This window comes from Carassius auratus, chromosome 15, assembly GCF_003368295.1.
Source record: "Carassius auratus strain Wakin chromosome 15, ASM336829v1, whole genome shotgun sequence".
Classification (NCBI taxonomy): Eukaryota; Metazoa; Chordata; class Actinopteri; order Cypriniformes; family Cyprinidae; genus Carassius; species Carassius auratus.
The window spans coordinates 10,873,402-10,887,245 of record NC_039257.1 but is presented as its reverse complement, the minus strand read 5'-3'; the positions used below and the strand labels follow the sequence as shown (position 1 = coordinate 10,887,245).

Sequence of the window (13,844 nt, the reverse complement as noted above, 5' to 3'; positions counted from 1 at the left end):
AGGAACACCAGCGTTGTTGGGGTTTTTAAATTAATTGCACTGATAGAGTAATCATTAGATTTCTACCTTGCTGTCATAGTATTTCTCCCGCTTGTCAGTAAGGACAGAACGAATGACATTGCCAGAATACTCGATCACCATCTCTCCAGCGTCAATGTTTTTCCTGCAGAACAGACCTCTGCCATGTACGGCTGATCTGCAAGCAATATACAGGAAGCAAATGATGGTATGCAACAAAAATGCACGCTTTTCATTCCTCAATCAAACCATTTTTGGTTTAAATAGAAAGCTTTTATACCTGTAGACACCCACGGCTTCCCTGGATGCTTTCTTTAGGTGCCTAAACCTCATAGGCAGTGGTAAGTCCATGCTGGTGGACCGTCTATGGAAAAAACAGGTGTTGTGATGTTTTAATCAACAAATGTAAAGGAGGCCAGAACAGGACAAGTAAGGTTACTCACCGAGCAGACTTCTGCAGCATCTCCTCATCTTCTTCTTCCTGGGGGTTATAGACAGGAGGCTGACGGTGTTTGGAGGCCAGGAAATTAAACATGTCCAAAACTGATCGCCTAAAAATGTAATCAAGCCGAAAAAAGTCAATTAGAGTGTTCAGAAACATAACTTTAAATTCGCCATTGTAGTAGGGTTTAAGATTTTCAGTATTGCCAAAATGAACATCAACCACACACCTGTGGTACACCTCAGCACGGGCAGATCCATGAGGGTTGACAGGAGGATCTTTTGACTCCTCAGGTTTGTGGAAGCGGAATCTGTAGTTTCTGCAATTCCTGGCTCCATATAGCTGCTCAAGTAGAAACACTACAGCATCATGAACCACACCGAGCATCTTCAACCCATTTACTCCTGAAAGAGAGAGAGAATGTGAAATACAAGATGTGCTTGATAAATTCAGAAAACAAATATGTGCAAGGATTAAAATAACTGCTCTAATATGTCTATACCATCAAATGAAAGTGCCTTGAGTCTAGCATTGGACCGGGCTTCTTGCACTTTATCTGTCAGGGACTTCCAGGCCTCTGGAAAGAAACAGGAAACAGTTCATTAATTTCACAGAAGACTGACTGTAATTACCAAACAAAACACAACATCACACTCCTTACTGAGTCTATAACTGCATTACACTTTATTATCTAGATCTCATTTACCCTCAATACTTTCACAGCGAATCTGAAATCCATCGTCACTGCAGATTTCAAATATGAGCCCTTTCTTGGGCTTGTAGTCCAGAGAGGAGTCTCTGCCACTGTCCCTTTGATCAGGTGTTTCCACTGAAAATGCATTAGATCCTTTCCCATCACCCTTACTAGGCAGTCCTGTAAAAAAAAAATGAGGCAAAAAAAAAAATGCACCATTAGGGCTGCTACATTGAATTTAGATGGACAGTCAAGCCTAACATTTTACCCACCTGCAGTCTTTGGCTTCTCATCACGAGTGTCCATGGTTTTACGTTTGAGAGGTGAAGAATCAGCTGTCTTAGTTGCAGAGTCACTGTGAAGAGGAAAAAACATTTTTGATAGGTCAGATGCAACCAAGTAAACTGAAAAGTTGTGATTGATCTTTATTATGCTTTACTTTGTTTTTGAACCCGTTTCATTTGACTGCCCTGTATCCATTGGCTCAGGCGATGAAAGTTCCCGGTCCCTGCAATAAACATAATTTTTTGCATGTTTAAACATTTTTATTCCAAAATTAAGCAATATGCCTTATAAAATGTCAGGCTCTTACCCTGGTAAGTATGATAGCTGAATTGCAGATGTGTCAACAGTTGGTGTATCTGAGTGGAGTCCTTTGAGTTTCTTTCCACTGCTCTTATCTGGGCTTGGCCGAGGTCTTTTGGCCTTTTGCTTTCCCTTCCAAATGGCTGTGGATGCTGCTCCAGCAGGTAACTTTGAGGACTGTTGCTGATGTGGTGGTCGAGAAATGGGAGACGTTCGTGAACTCTGAGTGAGGACACCAACAACATGACTTTTGTTCAGATCTTGAGCGATGGGATTAGGGGCAAGAGCCAGTTGACCAGCTGAATTGACATTTGGGTCAAGTGTTTTATCTGACAGGACTCGACTGACTGGGTGCTGGAGATGAATGCAACCCTCTTTCTCCACCTGCTGGTTGATAGACATGCTTATGCTTTGGTTTGGGGGAAACACACAGATGCTACTGGCAATGGATGTCTGGGCAGTATTAGCAAGATGAGACATCATGGGGGTTCTTGAATGAAGAACCATCTGTTGTTCTGGAAGGCCCAGGTTGTGAGAGTTGGCTTTGATAAGAAGGTTACTTATAGATCCTGTGATCTCAGTTGAATTAATGAGACCTGGGGTGCTCAACGATACAGAGCTCGCTCCCAAAAAGTTTCCAGGTGCCGTGGGAGGCACAGACACCACATTCAAAACTGACTGACTGGTGTTGAGCCCTGACACAGTGCATGGAAGCAGGTGAGTTGAAGAATCATGTCCCAGCATGCCAGGCTGAGCTGTGGTTGAAATGGGCATGGGCTGTGGAAGGAGAGTAGGCTCCAAGTACATCACCCCTTGCTTTGGCCGTTTTATAATGTTAGGTATCTTTCGATGAGATGTTGCAGTTATAGTGCCCAGTTCCATCAGGCCTGTCTGAGGAGGGATTCCAGCAGCAATTTGTGAAGGTGACAAGTTTATAAGGGCCATATTGGGACCAACATCAGGAGCAAGTTTGTGTTGGGTCTTTGGACGAGCCTGTTTTTTGCTTTTATTGCTCTGAAGACGAGAAATTAGGCGTTTCTTGCCATGTCCAGAGGGGAGCATAGTTGGAGCTGGGGTAATAGATGAAGGACTAGATACCATTGCAACACCAGAGGCATGATCATGCCTATTTCCTGCCTGTGTCACACAAATCTGGGGATCGTGGGAGGTGACTCCTATGAGAAGGCCTGATGTGGTGCTAGGAATCACTGGCTGGAAACCTGTCTGAGTGGTGCCTGTGAATGCATGGATTTGTGGGTGATGAGAAACAGGCACTAAACCTTTGCTGCCAGCAGGAAAAATGGACTGAGAGGTAGAGATGCTGCCACTGAGGCCTGTCAAGACAGAGGCACTAGTGTTCATGACACCTGTTGCACTAACAGATGGTGCAATCTGGATCTTTTGGGTTACACCATTGGAAAGTGTTTGCAATACATAGAGTGGCTGCAGATGCTGATTGAGGACTATCAGTTTCTCTGGGCCAGGCTTCAATTGAGAGGCGGTAGCTTGAACAGCAGAGCTTGCAATCGGAGATGGACCTGTGCTAACAGTGGCAGCAGGGATGAACTTTTGACTCTGGAGAGGTAACGTGGGTGAACTGGGAAGACCTGGTGTGCTACTATTCCTTGTCAGATCTTGGTTCCCTGTCTCACCCACAGGTGCTACTCCAGGACTCGTGATATGGTCACCATCAATGCGTGGAGGAATGAAGTGTTCTGGAGTCATGTGACCTTCTGAAACCTGGGAATCTGCACATGTGTCTTGTGGGCTTTTGCTGGATACTTTGGACCCTGTTCTTGGTTTCTTCACGCTTTTCTCAATTCCTGATTCCTCTGTGGCCAGAGCCAACATGGTGCGGTCAGAGGTTTCGGAGATCAGCGAGCTGTGATTTTGATTATTTACAGTGGGACTACGAGTTGTCAACACAGAGAGGTCAGAGGGCAGCTCAAGGGGTAGACCATATGACTCTTCAACAGCAATGGAGGTGTTCACTCCACTCTCAACAGGTTCAGCACTGGCCAGTGGCTGAGTGAAATCTTCAAAAAGCATGTCCTTTCTTTGGTTGACATCCACCCCGTAATTCTCATCTAAAGAGAATGGTTCGGTAGAAGGAGCTTCAGTCTGCTGTCCCAAAGCCTGCATTGAAGGGGTATTGAGTACAAATTCCATAATATCAGAGGGTAGGATGTTACCACAGTCATCACTGTTGTTGTTATCGGAGTCAGATTTGAGGAGATCTGTGGTGAGTGAAAGTTGAGTTTCAAGGGGATCTTGGCCTTGTGTTTTCACACTCCCTAATGGAAGACAGTTATCCTTTTGATTTTTACGACTGTCACGACTGTTCGCACTTGGGGTATTTTCTGTCTCCTTCCCTGAGTCGATGCTCATTTTCTCTGTCCTGCTTTCTCTACCTTTTCTTTTTGATGAACTTTTGTGTGTTGACGAAGTAGTAGCAGTGGTTGTGCTGCTGGTGCTTATACTAACATCACTCTCAGAACCATCATCCACACCATCCAGCTGGCCAATCTGTTGCAGCTCCAAATTCCTGGTTGCTGTTGACACCTCATCACTATCATCTTCTTGCTCCTTTGCCTGGTCCCTCAAGAACCTGTGGATCTGCGACCCTCTTCCCAAACACTGATCAATACCCGCAATAGGTGGAAGACCAGAGTTTGGGTTTATTATAGTGCGTGTAAAGTTGTAATAATATGCATCCTTATTTGAACCAATTCCTCCTTCTTCATCCTCTCCACTGTCTGCAGAAGAAGATGTGCTCATATCATCTGCCCCATCAACTTGTCCTTCAGCTGAACGCTTGCTGCTCCCAGTGCGCTTTTTCATGGAGATTTCACCAGTTCTGTAGAACGGAATGTCTTCCTCACCGTATGATCGCACACCATAGAATGGGGTTAGCCCAAAGAACATGTTTGATCTAGCACGGGCACTCCGCCTTGGGTATCTGCGCTTTGCTGAACCTGCCGAACCATCACTATCCTCCTCATGGTGCTTATCAACACTGCCTTCATCCTCTAAATTATGGTCCTCCCCAACATCTGCACATTGCTGGTCCATAAGGTGCTCCTCAGAATCATCTGGGTGAGTGTGGCTGTCTGATTCGGAGCTTTCAGAGCTTGCAGATGGGGAGAAAACCATAGCTCGAGAGGACCTCCTTTGGGGGCCCTGGCCGCTAGGGGTGACAGAACTGTATGTGTTTGTGTTAGGGGGAATGCTGACAGCTTTGGTTCCATTAGGATCCATTTTCTGAGATATTAAAGGCAGCCTCTCATTGTGTTTCTTCACCACTGGAGTAACTTCCTTACTTGATTTAGAGTGTACCTGTGGTGCCCTTATACCTCTTTCAGACCCTGCTTTCGGCTGAATAGCATCAATGGCTGAACTATGCTTTTTCTCTAAGCTACATTTCTCTTTGGATTTTAATGGCTTCTCCATTTCTTTCTGATCAAATATATTTACTTCCACTGTGCTAGACCCCGTGTTGCTGCTGAGTGCTGTGGCTTTATTGCTACTGTTGTGAGGAGGTGGACCCTGACCTTGTGTTTTGATATTACTTCCTTTAGAGTTGCTGTTAAGAACTGGGTTTTGGTTTTTAGCAGTCTCTTTTCTTTCTTTTGAAACATCCCTGCTCACATTCATTTTGACTTTGGAGTGTTTTTCTTTGGTGCTAGAGGTTCCATGACTAGCAGTGACAGGAACACTTGCCTGGAAGCCATGCTTTATGTCCTCCTCTCCCACCTTGGCACCAGATGACCAGAGTGGCTTCACTGCTGCTGAACCAGATGCAAAGTAGTGAGATTTCCTACTTTTGCTGTAAACCGCTTGTGGAGACCCAGTCTTTCCTGTGTCTTTTGATATAGCCACTGATGTCACATTTCCTTCCTTGACTGGATTAGCTTTGTCCTTAGGAAGCGTGGCAAGTGGATGACTGGAAATAAAAGTGGCCCTGGCTGGTAGGTCAGTATCTTTTGTGGCCTGTTTCCCTTTCTCGGTTTTTAAACTGCCACTTCCTCTCTGATGCCCTGTTAATACCGCAGTTCCAAGAGGTGGTGACACCTGACTTATGCTAACTGGTTGTGATGACTTCAAACTCTCACCATCTGCCTGCTTTTTGGTTGCTTCTTTTCTTTCAGTGAAACCAAAACTGAGTCGATGCTGTGCCCCAGCGTTCAATGAATTTGCCTCTCGATTGTGAGATCTCTCTCCAGATGGTGCCCTTCCTTTGTCTGTGTCCCTAGTTAAAGTCTCCTTTGTGGTTAAGGACAGGGATGGGGCAGATGAATTGCCTGTCTGAATAGATACTTTGCCTCCCTGTTGAGGGGAGGAAACCTTTTGCTTAGGTTGTTGAGCAGAGATGGAGGAAGTGCTGTGTCGACGAGATCCAATGCTTCGTAGAGTGGAGCTCAGCAGAGGGTCACCCACAGTCACAATTTCATGGGCTGAACTACTGAAACCATCTAATGGGGAAAAAACACATTGAATAATATTAACAAAGCTTACAAATATAAGCAATATAAAATATAAGCATGTAAATGTATATAATTCTTACCTGGGGATGGAAGTGGTCTGGTTGAGGGAGAACGATGACATGGAGGGTAGCTTGGGTGTCTGTTCCTAAAATAAACCCTTGGATTTGTTGTGGAAGGCACATTTGATCGTTTTGTGGAATCTGTGGGTCCAATCAACGCAGCTTCCACCTCAGCTGAAATGTTTAAAAGTGGTTAGTTTTTATAATTCCAATAAAATTTTGGACTGAAAATAGCAAATCTAAATATATTTACCTGAAACAGGTGAAGGACTATGAGCAATTGTGTGGTTTACTTCTTGAGCTGCTGTGTTGTTATTAATAGTTTCAGTCATAGAGGGACGGCACACTAAAATTCTACATTTATAGACACAACGCTTGCGGGCATCTAGAGTGCTCCAGTAGACCCTTGAGCATCTGTGTAAATACATCAAGTGGTTATTCCATTTCACATCTTATGTTTATTGAAATACAACACTATGATTTCAAATACTTACTGGTATCCCACAGGAAACAGCTTCCTCTCACAATCAGACAGTTCAGTTAGCATGCCAAGGCAGTCAATGGTCATAGACCCTGTACCAAAAAAAGTGCTATTTAATTTTTAGGTACTGGAGGTTATTCCTCATGAACAATAAACTCCTTGCAAAGACATACAGACCTATCATCATGTGGATGTTATCTGGTTCAAGCCCATTACCAAACTTTCTTCTCAGACTTATTCCCTCAAAGTCCACAAGGACCCTCCTAGTAACTTCAAAGCCTGAATCCGGCACCACCTTTAAATAAGGTTAATTATTTACAATAAATCCAATACTTCATAACAAACATGAAATCAGTAGTGCATTAGTTGCTTGCATGCATCATTCCTTACCTCGCCCTTTATGAGATCTCTGTGATGCTGACAGTAAACCTTCTTGTCCTCTAAAAAGGCACACTGCTGCTTACGTGCACACATGAAATGGTAGTTGTTGGTACAGGAGGTCAGACAACAACTCACCGTGGCTCCAGGTTTGTGACAATTTTCACATTGCTGAGAAAACAAAGCATAATGCAGTCTATTTTTGGATGGGGGAAAGATTTGTTGCCTATAGTCTCTTTTTAGGTAACAATCAATTACACAAATGCATATTCTGGCACTGTAAATTTAATGAAAAAATACAGCACATGACTTAGATTATGTACCAGCTTTCTGCCTCTCCTGACTGCCATGTGGACATTTTTGAGTGCACCATCAACATCTTCGAAGACCTCGGATGACCAAAGTGCGCAGTTCACATGGGTCCACTCATTCTGGCCAATATAAAGCAGTCTCCCACAATCCTAGAAAACAAATTACCATAAAATGTCTTACAAAATGAACATGATTGAAATATAAATCCACATCAGCACATGCTAATGCATTCTTTTTTTGTTGGTGATTACTCACATTGGTATTCTCATCTCCATAATTCAGACAAAGCGCACATTGTCTATTGTCACCTACACCAGGAGGAGGGGGAATATCCTGGCTGTCTTCAGGGCTGTGGTCTGAACACAAAATAAATATTCCTATGTAACTTACATATACTTTAACTTTCTCTTCTATATCTTTTTCGGTTTAGACAATGTAATTATTTAACTCTAACACATAATGTAATTTATCAGTATTTCCTATACACGATCGGATTTATAGTGCTTTAAATACATTTTCTCACCATGGATAACCATGGGTGGAGGAGGTGGTGGTGTGGGGGCAATCGGCGAGACAGGTTCTCCAGGTGCTTTAGGATGGGGAGCCGGGATGATCTTTTTCATTAGCACAGGTTTCTCAGCCCTGGCTATCTCCTCCCTCTCCTGCCACTGGGCATAGTTGTGATCCAAGGAAGGGGGCAACACAGCATTGGGAAGCAGTCCACTGCTGCAAAGACTGCCTTGTTAGCCATGTCTTGGTTATATAACATTAGTGTTTGTTTACAGCATTTATAAGAACTGCATCTTATTTATCATGTTTTGTAAGATTTGTAAAATGTCTTTACCAACTTGTGACACTTTGAAGTTTTAGGGTTTAATACATCCTTCGTGAAATAAAGATACAATTCTTAATAATAATAAATAAAAGCTTCCTGAGCTTCAAACTTTGGAACGGTAGGCTCATTTAGAAATAAGGTGCCAATGACAAAATTCATAAGCTGATAGCCATAACTCCAAAGGGAAATAATATTCATATTTGTGTTTTCTCTTTAATGAGACCGCATTCAATGTCAGACATGCATGCACACGCATAAAAAAAAAAAAACTTGCTTCACTGCTGTTAATAATTTATGGTAACAAATGAAGTACACAAACAAGCGAACCAAATGCCAACCACACGACTTGTCAAAGCACCCATGTGAAATGTGACACTGTCTTTCGACCTCAAACAATGGAACTAGACCATACAGACTGCATTCCCTATGGAAAGGTGATATTTCTGCTCTAAAGGCAAAGAATAGACAGACACTCAGTGGTGAGTTTGTTCTTGATGCTCATTTAATAGCATAACTGGTCCCACTATTCACTATCAAACTAAACATAGCTCCTCAGTTTAGTTTTGAAAATGTTTTCAGACAAAAGAATTCAAATACAAACAAATTAAAGCATTTGATAGACATGGGAAAGACTCACTTAGGAGAGACTTTGCGCGTCTCCCAGAATTTGGACTCCTTCACTTTAAACCATGGAAATGTCCGCTCCATTTGCTGTAACAATAACAGTGACAGAGCAATTATCAATAATGATGTAGGACTGTAAGACATTCTATTGTGTGTCCACCAGTTTTTCTCACCCGAATAAAAAAGGACTTGAGCATGCTGTTGGCCTTCCTGCTCTCTAGCTGACCTCCATCTGAATTGAAAGCTGTCTGGATGATTTTAACAATGTCATCACTGAACTCCAGCTGAAAGAGAGAAGCAGAAATTGACACCTGGCTCTCATAAGTATTTGGCTGGCATCTGAACCCTGCTGCATTAGAGGCTCAAAATGCGGCAGGTAACCTTTCAAAGAAGAATAGAAACATAAAAGCTCTCTTTTTCACTTTAAAATGATTCAAAGTAGATTCTCAAAAACTCTTACCACAGATTTATAGCGTCCAGAATCCAATTTCTTCTCCACAGACTCCAAATCGAGCGGTGAATCATTTGGCGGAGAGACCTCTGTCAGCACAGGGGGGTCAGGGCCCTCCGGGGAGCGGCGTGAGGGAAGGCTTTCTTCTGTCTCTGGGTTCAGCTCAGGTGGCTTCATAACCGCCTGAGACAAAGAAGATCGATCCATGGGTGACGCAGTGAAAATAAAGCTGGGGGAAAACTTCTAGGGCTGCAGATGGCGACTCACCTGTCTGTAGCGAAGCAGGTGAGTGGATGTGCGGGAGTTGAGCAGGGCAGTGAGAATTTGGCGCATGGACTTCTGAATTTCTTTCTCCAAGACAGTGTGCCACTCAGCAGAATGGGGCTCAGTGCAGTTTACACAGGTGTAGGCCACAGTCTCAGGCAGGTTAGACAATAGCTCATACATATCGTCTAAAGAAAAAAGAATAAAAGCAGCAAAGATTATGTTTAGAGTGTAGTATTAAAGAAACATCCACACTGTAGAATGCACAACCATACAAAAGTCTATGATTGGTAAGACTTTAAAATGTTTTTAAAATCTCAAGGCTGCATTTATTTTATCAAAACTACAGTAAAAACTGTAATATTATGAGGACACTTTCAAATAACCTTTCTATTTTAATATATATTAAAAACAAAAATTGTGATGGCACAGTTGAATTTTCAGCATACTCCAGTCTTTAGTGTCACATGATTCTTCAGAAATCACATTAATATTTGCTTTAAAAAAATCACTATTATCAATGTTAAATAACAGTGTGCAGCTTAATACTTTTGTGGAAACATGATAATTTTTTCCCCCCAGGATTCTCAGATTTTTTTTTTAACAAAATAGATTTTACAGACCCCGAACATTTGAAAAATAGTGTAGAAGCAAAGCTTTTGCAATTTATATTGACCAAGTATTAGTTGGTTTTGTTATTTTTTTGAGCTGGATTGTTAGTTTGGTCTCATGGTGCCCTATAAAGTCACATGACAAATAAGAGATATGGAGAAAAACTGATAACTCGCCTGTTAAACTTTCACATTTGGCATGGACCCAGTGATCACACTTCCTGCACTTCATCATTTTGCCATCACAGTCATCGTCATCAAAGCACTTATTACAGAATGGGCAGACGTTGCCTGGGAAGCGGAGGTGGGGGACCATTAATTACACAGTTTAGTTAAAGTTTGAAAGCATAAAATAAACATCAAGAATTAATAGCACTGACCTTTAGCTAAGAGTTTGGCACAGTCATGACACAAAGAGAAATCATGTGACCACTGAGCATCCCAGGCCTTCCCTGGTTTGGTGGCTCCACAGCTCTTACAGCGCACACACTTGGTGCAAATCTGTGGCAGAAGGAAAAATAATCATGGGAGAATGCAGCAAAAATACCACAGATGTTACAGACATCTAAGATTGAGAATGTACCCAGACTCTTTTCTTCTTGGTGGGTCTGGTAGGGTGGTTGGGTCCCAGGCACTCAGGGTGATAGCTATTTCGGCACTTGTCACACTCCAGTAGCTGCTAGATGATAAAAAAAAAAAAAAAGCAAATTTTAATTTTGATTCCATCTGGGTATTGAGCGTTTTTCATTTCTGAAGGTTTTTGGGGTGGCTAGGGTTGCTTAGTAGGTTATTAAGTGTACCAAAAAGAAACGATAATTCCAGAGAGCTGACAAGCATTTGCCTTTCATAAGGAGATATTTTTCACTAGCACACACAAATGAGGACATTCATCATTTATGATCCAAGCTGACTCATGCTTTGAATATTAAACTTTTCCATTTATCTTTTAACCATTAAATCCGATCGCGTACCATCCTTTTAGGTCTGACGGTCATATGACTTAGCACTGTGTGAAATAAACAAGCTTTTTAGCAATAATTACATGAATCGGTCTCATACTGGTTCCCATTAAATCTGAAGGTTTTAAAACTTTCCTCCCTCTGTTCCATTACTCTCAGTTCTGTTATTGTTGGAAGCACTTCTATATTCCTATGATCAGAGACCAGAGGTGTGACCAACTCGTTGTTTTGCAAGTCATAAGTAAGTCTAGAGTCTTTGCATTCAATTCTCGAGTCAAGTCCCGAGGCAAGACAGGCAAGTCCAAGTCAAGTTGCATTAGTGCTCTTTGCCCAAATTAGTGTCTCAGAATTAATTACCATATCAAATGTATAGTAATTTATAGTTCAATTTCATGTGATTTGCGTGCCCTTAGTAAAACTAAGGGTTAAATTTAGGGATTATGCCAAAATAGGACAAGCAGTGAAAAAAAAAACTATTTTATTAGTAACAGAATAGCTAAGACAACAGAATTTCATAGAAATACAGCTACAACATCCTTTGCTTGTGTGCATAAGAACATATGCTTCTAGGTGTTATATCTAAGCCAATGAGACATTATTTGTAACCTCAATTAAACATTAATGTAGGGGCTGTGTGCTATAGTCCTACAGACTGATTAACAACGCATGAATTCATTCATTTATTCCAAAAAAAAAAATAAAATAAATGAAAGTGAGAAGAGGGAGAACATTTTTGTAAATTTTATAGTTATATATTCAATGCTTATTTTGTGAAAGAAACACTTCTACAAATTATATTTTAAATGATCACTAGGCCTATTGCCGCTTGCCCACTTCAGACATTAGGCCTAATGTGCAGTTTTTTCAGATTAAATTACAGCTAAATTGTTTGCAATGATTCATTTTAAATCTAGATTGCACCAAACTTTAAACCTTTAAAAATAAGCCTGTTAGGAAAAAAACATGAATCATGAAAAATACCTGCCATCGAGTTACTTGCAAAGTAAATTCTTCCATTAGTCTCACTTGTTTTTAAAAAAAGTAAAAAAAATTTGTAATGCATTTCTGCATACAATTCTTGAATATGAAGTGTCTCTAATCTACTGTGACACAAATGCAACTGAATAGAAAGTCTTACTTTGGTTTTCTGATACTGCCGGCCACAGACGTGACAAAAGCGGCATCGGCGACAACACCAGTTCTCCCACTGTTCCTCATGAGGGCGTTCAGTCTCCCCCAAGCAAAAGAGGTGGAAGGGTTCACAGCACACCTGGCAGAAAACAAACTGAAGAGGACAAGCCTAAGAACACATTCCATAATTATTGGGTTTCTGGAATTATAAACAAAATATAGCCCACCTCTAAATTACCACTGCTGGCACAGAGAAAGCACACCACCTTCGGGGTGATTGGCACAGAGGTGAGAATGCTGAGTCCACCCATGTCCCACACATTCTCAATGTCATAGTCCTCCTTAAAATCAACTCTGATTCGATGCACTCCATCGCAGGGTGCTTTCTGCTTGGCGGTGCCCTCAGTCGAAGGAGTGCTCTGGGAGTTTAAAGTACTAGTGAGTTTAAAGTCAGGTTTGAGTATCTGTTTCCCCTGTAAAACAATACATTTACATTACATCACCACATATGGCAGATGCTTTTACAGAGTGACTTACAGTGTATTCAAGGTACATTTTATCAGTATGTACATCCCCTGGGAATTTAGCCTGTAACCATTGCTTGTACTGAGAGTCAGAGGAATATCAGCATCATAAAGAATATCAACCACTATCCACAGAAATAGAAGACAAAGCTGTTTTTATATAAAAAAAATGTTTATGGCATAAATGATACAAAAGTGACTGGAACATATGCTTACCTTTTCTTTTGGTTTAGACTTGAGTGGTTGAACACATCGAGTGGTCTGTTTCTTTAGCTTTGCTTCGGATGCTAAAAGATGACATGACCAAAAAACAAAAACATTAAAGCTACATTAAGTCAGGAGTGTCTAGTCATAGGCTGGAAGGTGGCTGTGCAGGAGCAGGATTGGACACCCCTATGTAAAGTTAACAGTAAATCATACGTACAATTCATTTCACATCTCCTTACCCGTGTCTGTGGTGGAACTGGGCTGACTTTGTTGCTGAGATTTCTTCTTGAGCTCAGTGGGCTGGGACTTTGCAAGACCTTCCTTTTTTGCTGGCAATTGGCTTTGCTGCTGCAAGGACTGCTGGGACTGTTCTGATGGTGGGGAAGAGTGGGCAGTGTGTATAGGGGGTGAAGAACTGGGCTGCTGCTTCCGTTCCTTTCTCAAGGTTGAGCTCAAAGGGGTTTGAGAATGTTTGGGGTCATCAGAAGGACTACAGAGCAGAGGGTCCTTTGGGGAGGAAGCTGGTGAGGATGGGGCAGAAGGTTGAGAGTGCTTTTGTTTGTCCTCTCCCTGCGTAGGCGGTGGAGTTTGACTTTTCTTATGGGTAGGTTCATCTTTTGAAGGAGGGGCTGGCTTGGGGCTTGCTTCAGAACATTGAGATTTGTGATGTGAATCCTTTTTTTCTGACAATTTATTCCTCCTCCTGTCCTTTTTACCTGTAGTTGGTGCAAATGGACAATTAAATGAAACATTAGAGCATCCCTGGCTCATAAAAAGGGTGTTCC

At 41.9% G+C, this 13,844-nt stretch overlaps 1 protein-coding gene across 3 annotated transcripts in view; it reads right to left on the bottom strand.

The window, feature by feature from the left end:
* The window catches only part of kmt2a (lysine (K)-specific methyltransferase 2A), a 41,232-nt gene that overhangs the window by 4,479 nt on the left and 22,909 nt on the right, over nt 1-13,844 (bottom strand). Inside the window, exons 7-34 of one of the 3 annotated variants that reach the window (XM_026282343.1) lie at nt 13,299-13,775; nt 13,069-13,139; nt 12,556-12,801; nt 12,336-12,482; nt 10,822-10,917; nt 10,619-10,739; nt 10,416-10,529; nt 9,631-9,815; nt 9,373-9,546; nt 9,086-9,196; nt 8,926-8,999; nt 7,977-8,179; nt 7,709-7,809; nt 7,465-7,602; nt 7,154-7,312; nt 6,941-7,058; nt 6,777-6,855; nt 6,536-6,696; nt 6,304-6,456; nt 1,747-6,211; nt 1,594-1,662; nt 1,427-1,509; nt 1,167-1,334; nt 963-1,037; nt 690-864; nt 462-569; nt 299-382; nt 67-196 (exon numbers count right to left, since the gene is read on the bottom strand). In XM_026282343.1, the coding sequence (XP_026138128.1) occupies nt 67-196; nt 299-382; nt 462-569; nt 690-864; nt 963-1,037; nt 1,167-1,334; nt 1,427-1,509; nt 1,594-1,662; nt 1,747-6,211; nt 6,304-6,456; nt 6,536-6,696; nt 6,777-6,855; nt 6,941-7,058; nt 7,154-7,312; nt 7,465-7,602; nt 7,709-7,809; nt 7,977-8,179; nt 8,926-8,999; nt 9,086-9,196; nt 9,373-9,546; nt 9,631-9,815; nt 10,416-10,529; nt 10,619-10,739; nt 10,822-10,917; nt 12,336-12,482; nt 12,556-12,801; nt 13,069-13,139; nt 13,299-13,775 (8,285 nt within the window). The remainder of the gene's footprint in view (nt 1-66; nt 197-298; nt 383-461; nt 570-689; nt 865-962; nt 1,038-1,166; nt 1,335-1,426; nt 1,510-1,593; nt 1,663-1,746; nt 6,212-6,303; nt 6,457-6,535; nt 6,697-6,776; nt 6,856-6,940; nt 7,059-7,153; nt 7,313-7,464; nt 7,603-7,708; nt 7,810-7,976; nt 8,180-8,925; nt 9,000-9,085; nt 9,197-9,372; nt 9,547-9,630; nt 9,816-10,415; nt 10,530-10,618; nt 10,740-10,821; nt 10,918-12,335; nt 12,483-12,555; nt 12,802-13,068; nt 13,140-13,298; nt 13,776-13,844) is intronic. The other 2 variants (XM_026282344.1, XM_026282345.1) reach the window with 2 other exon arrangements.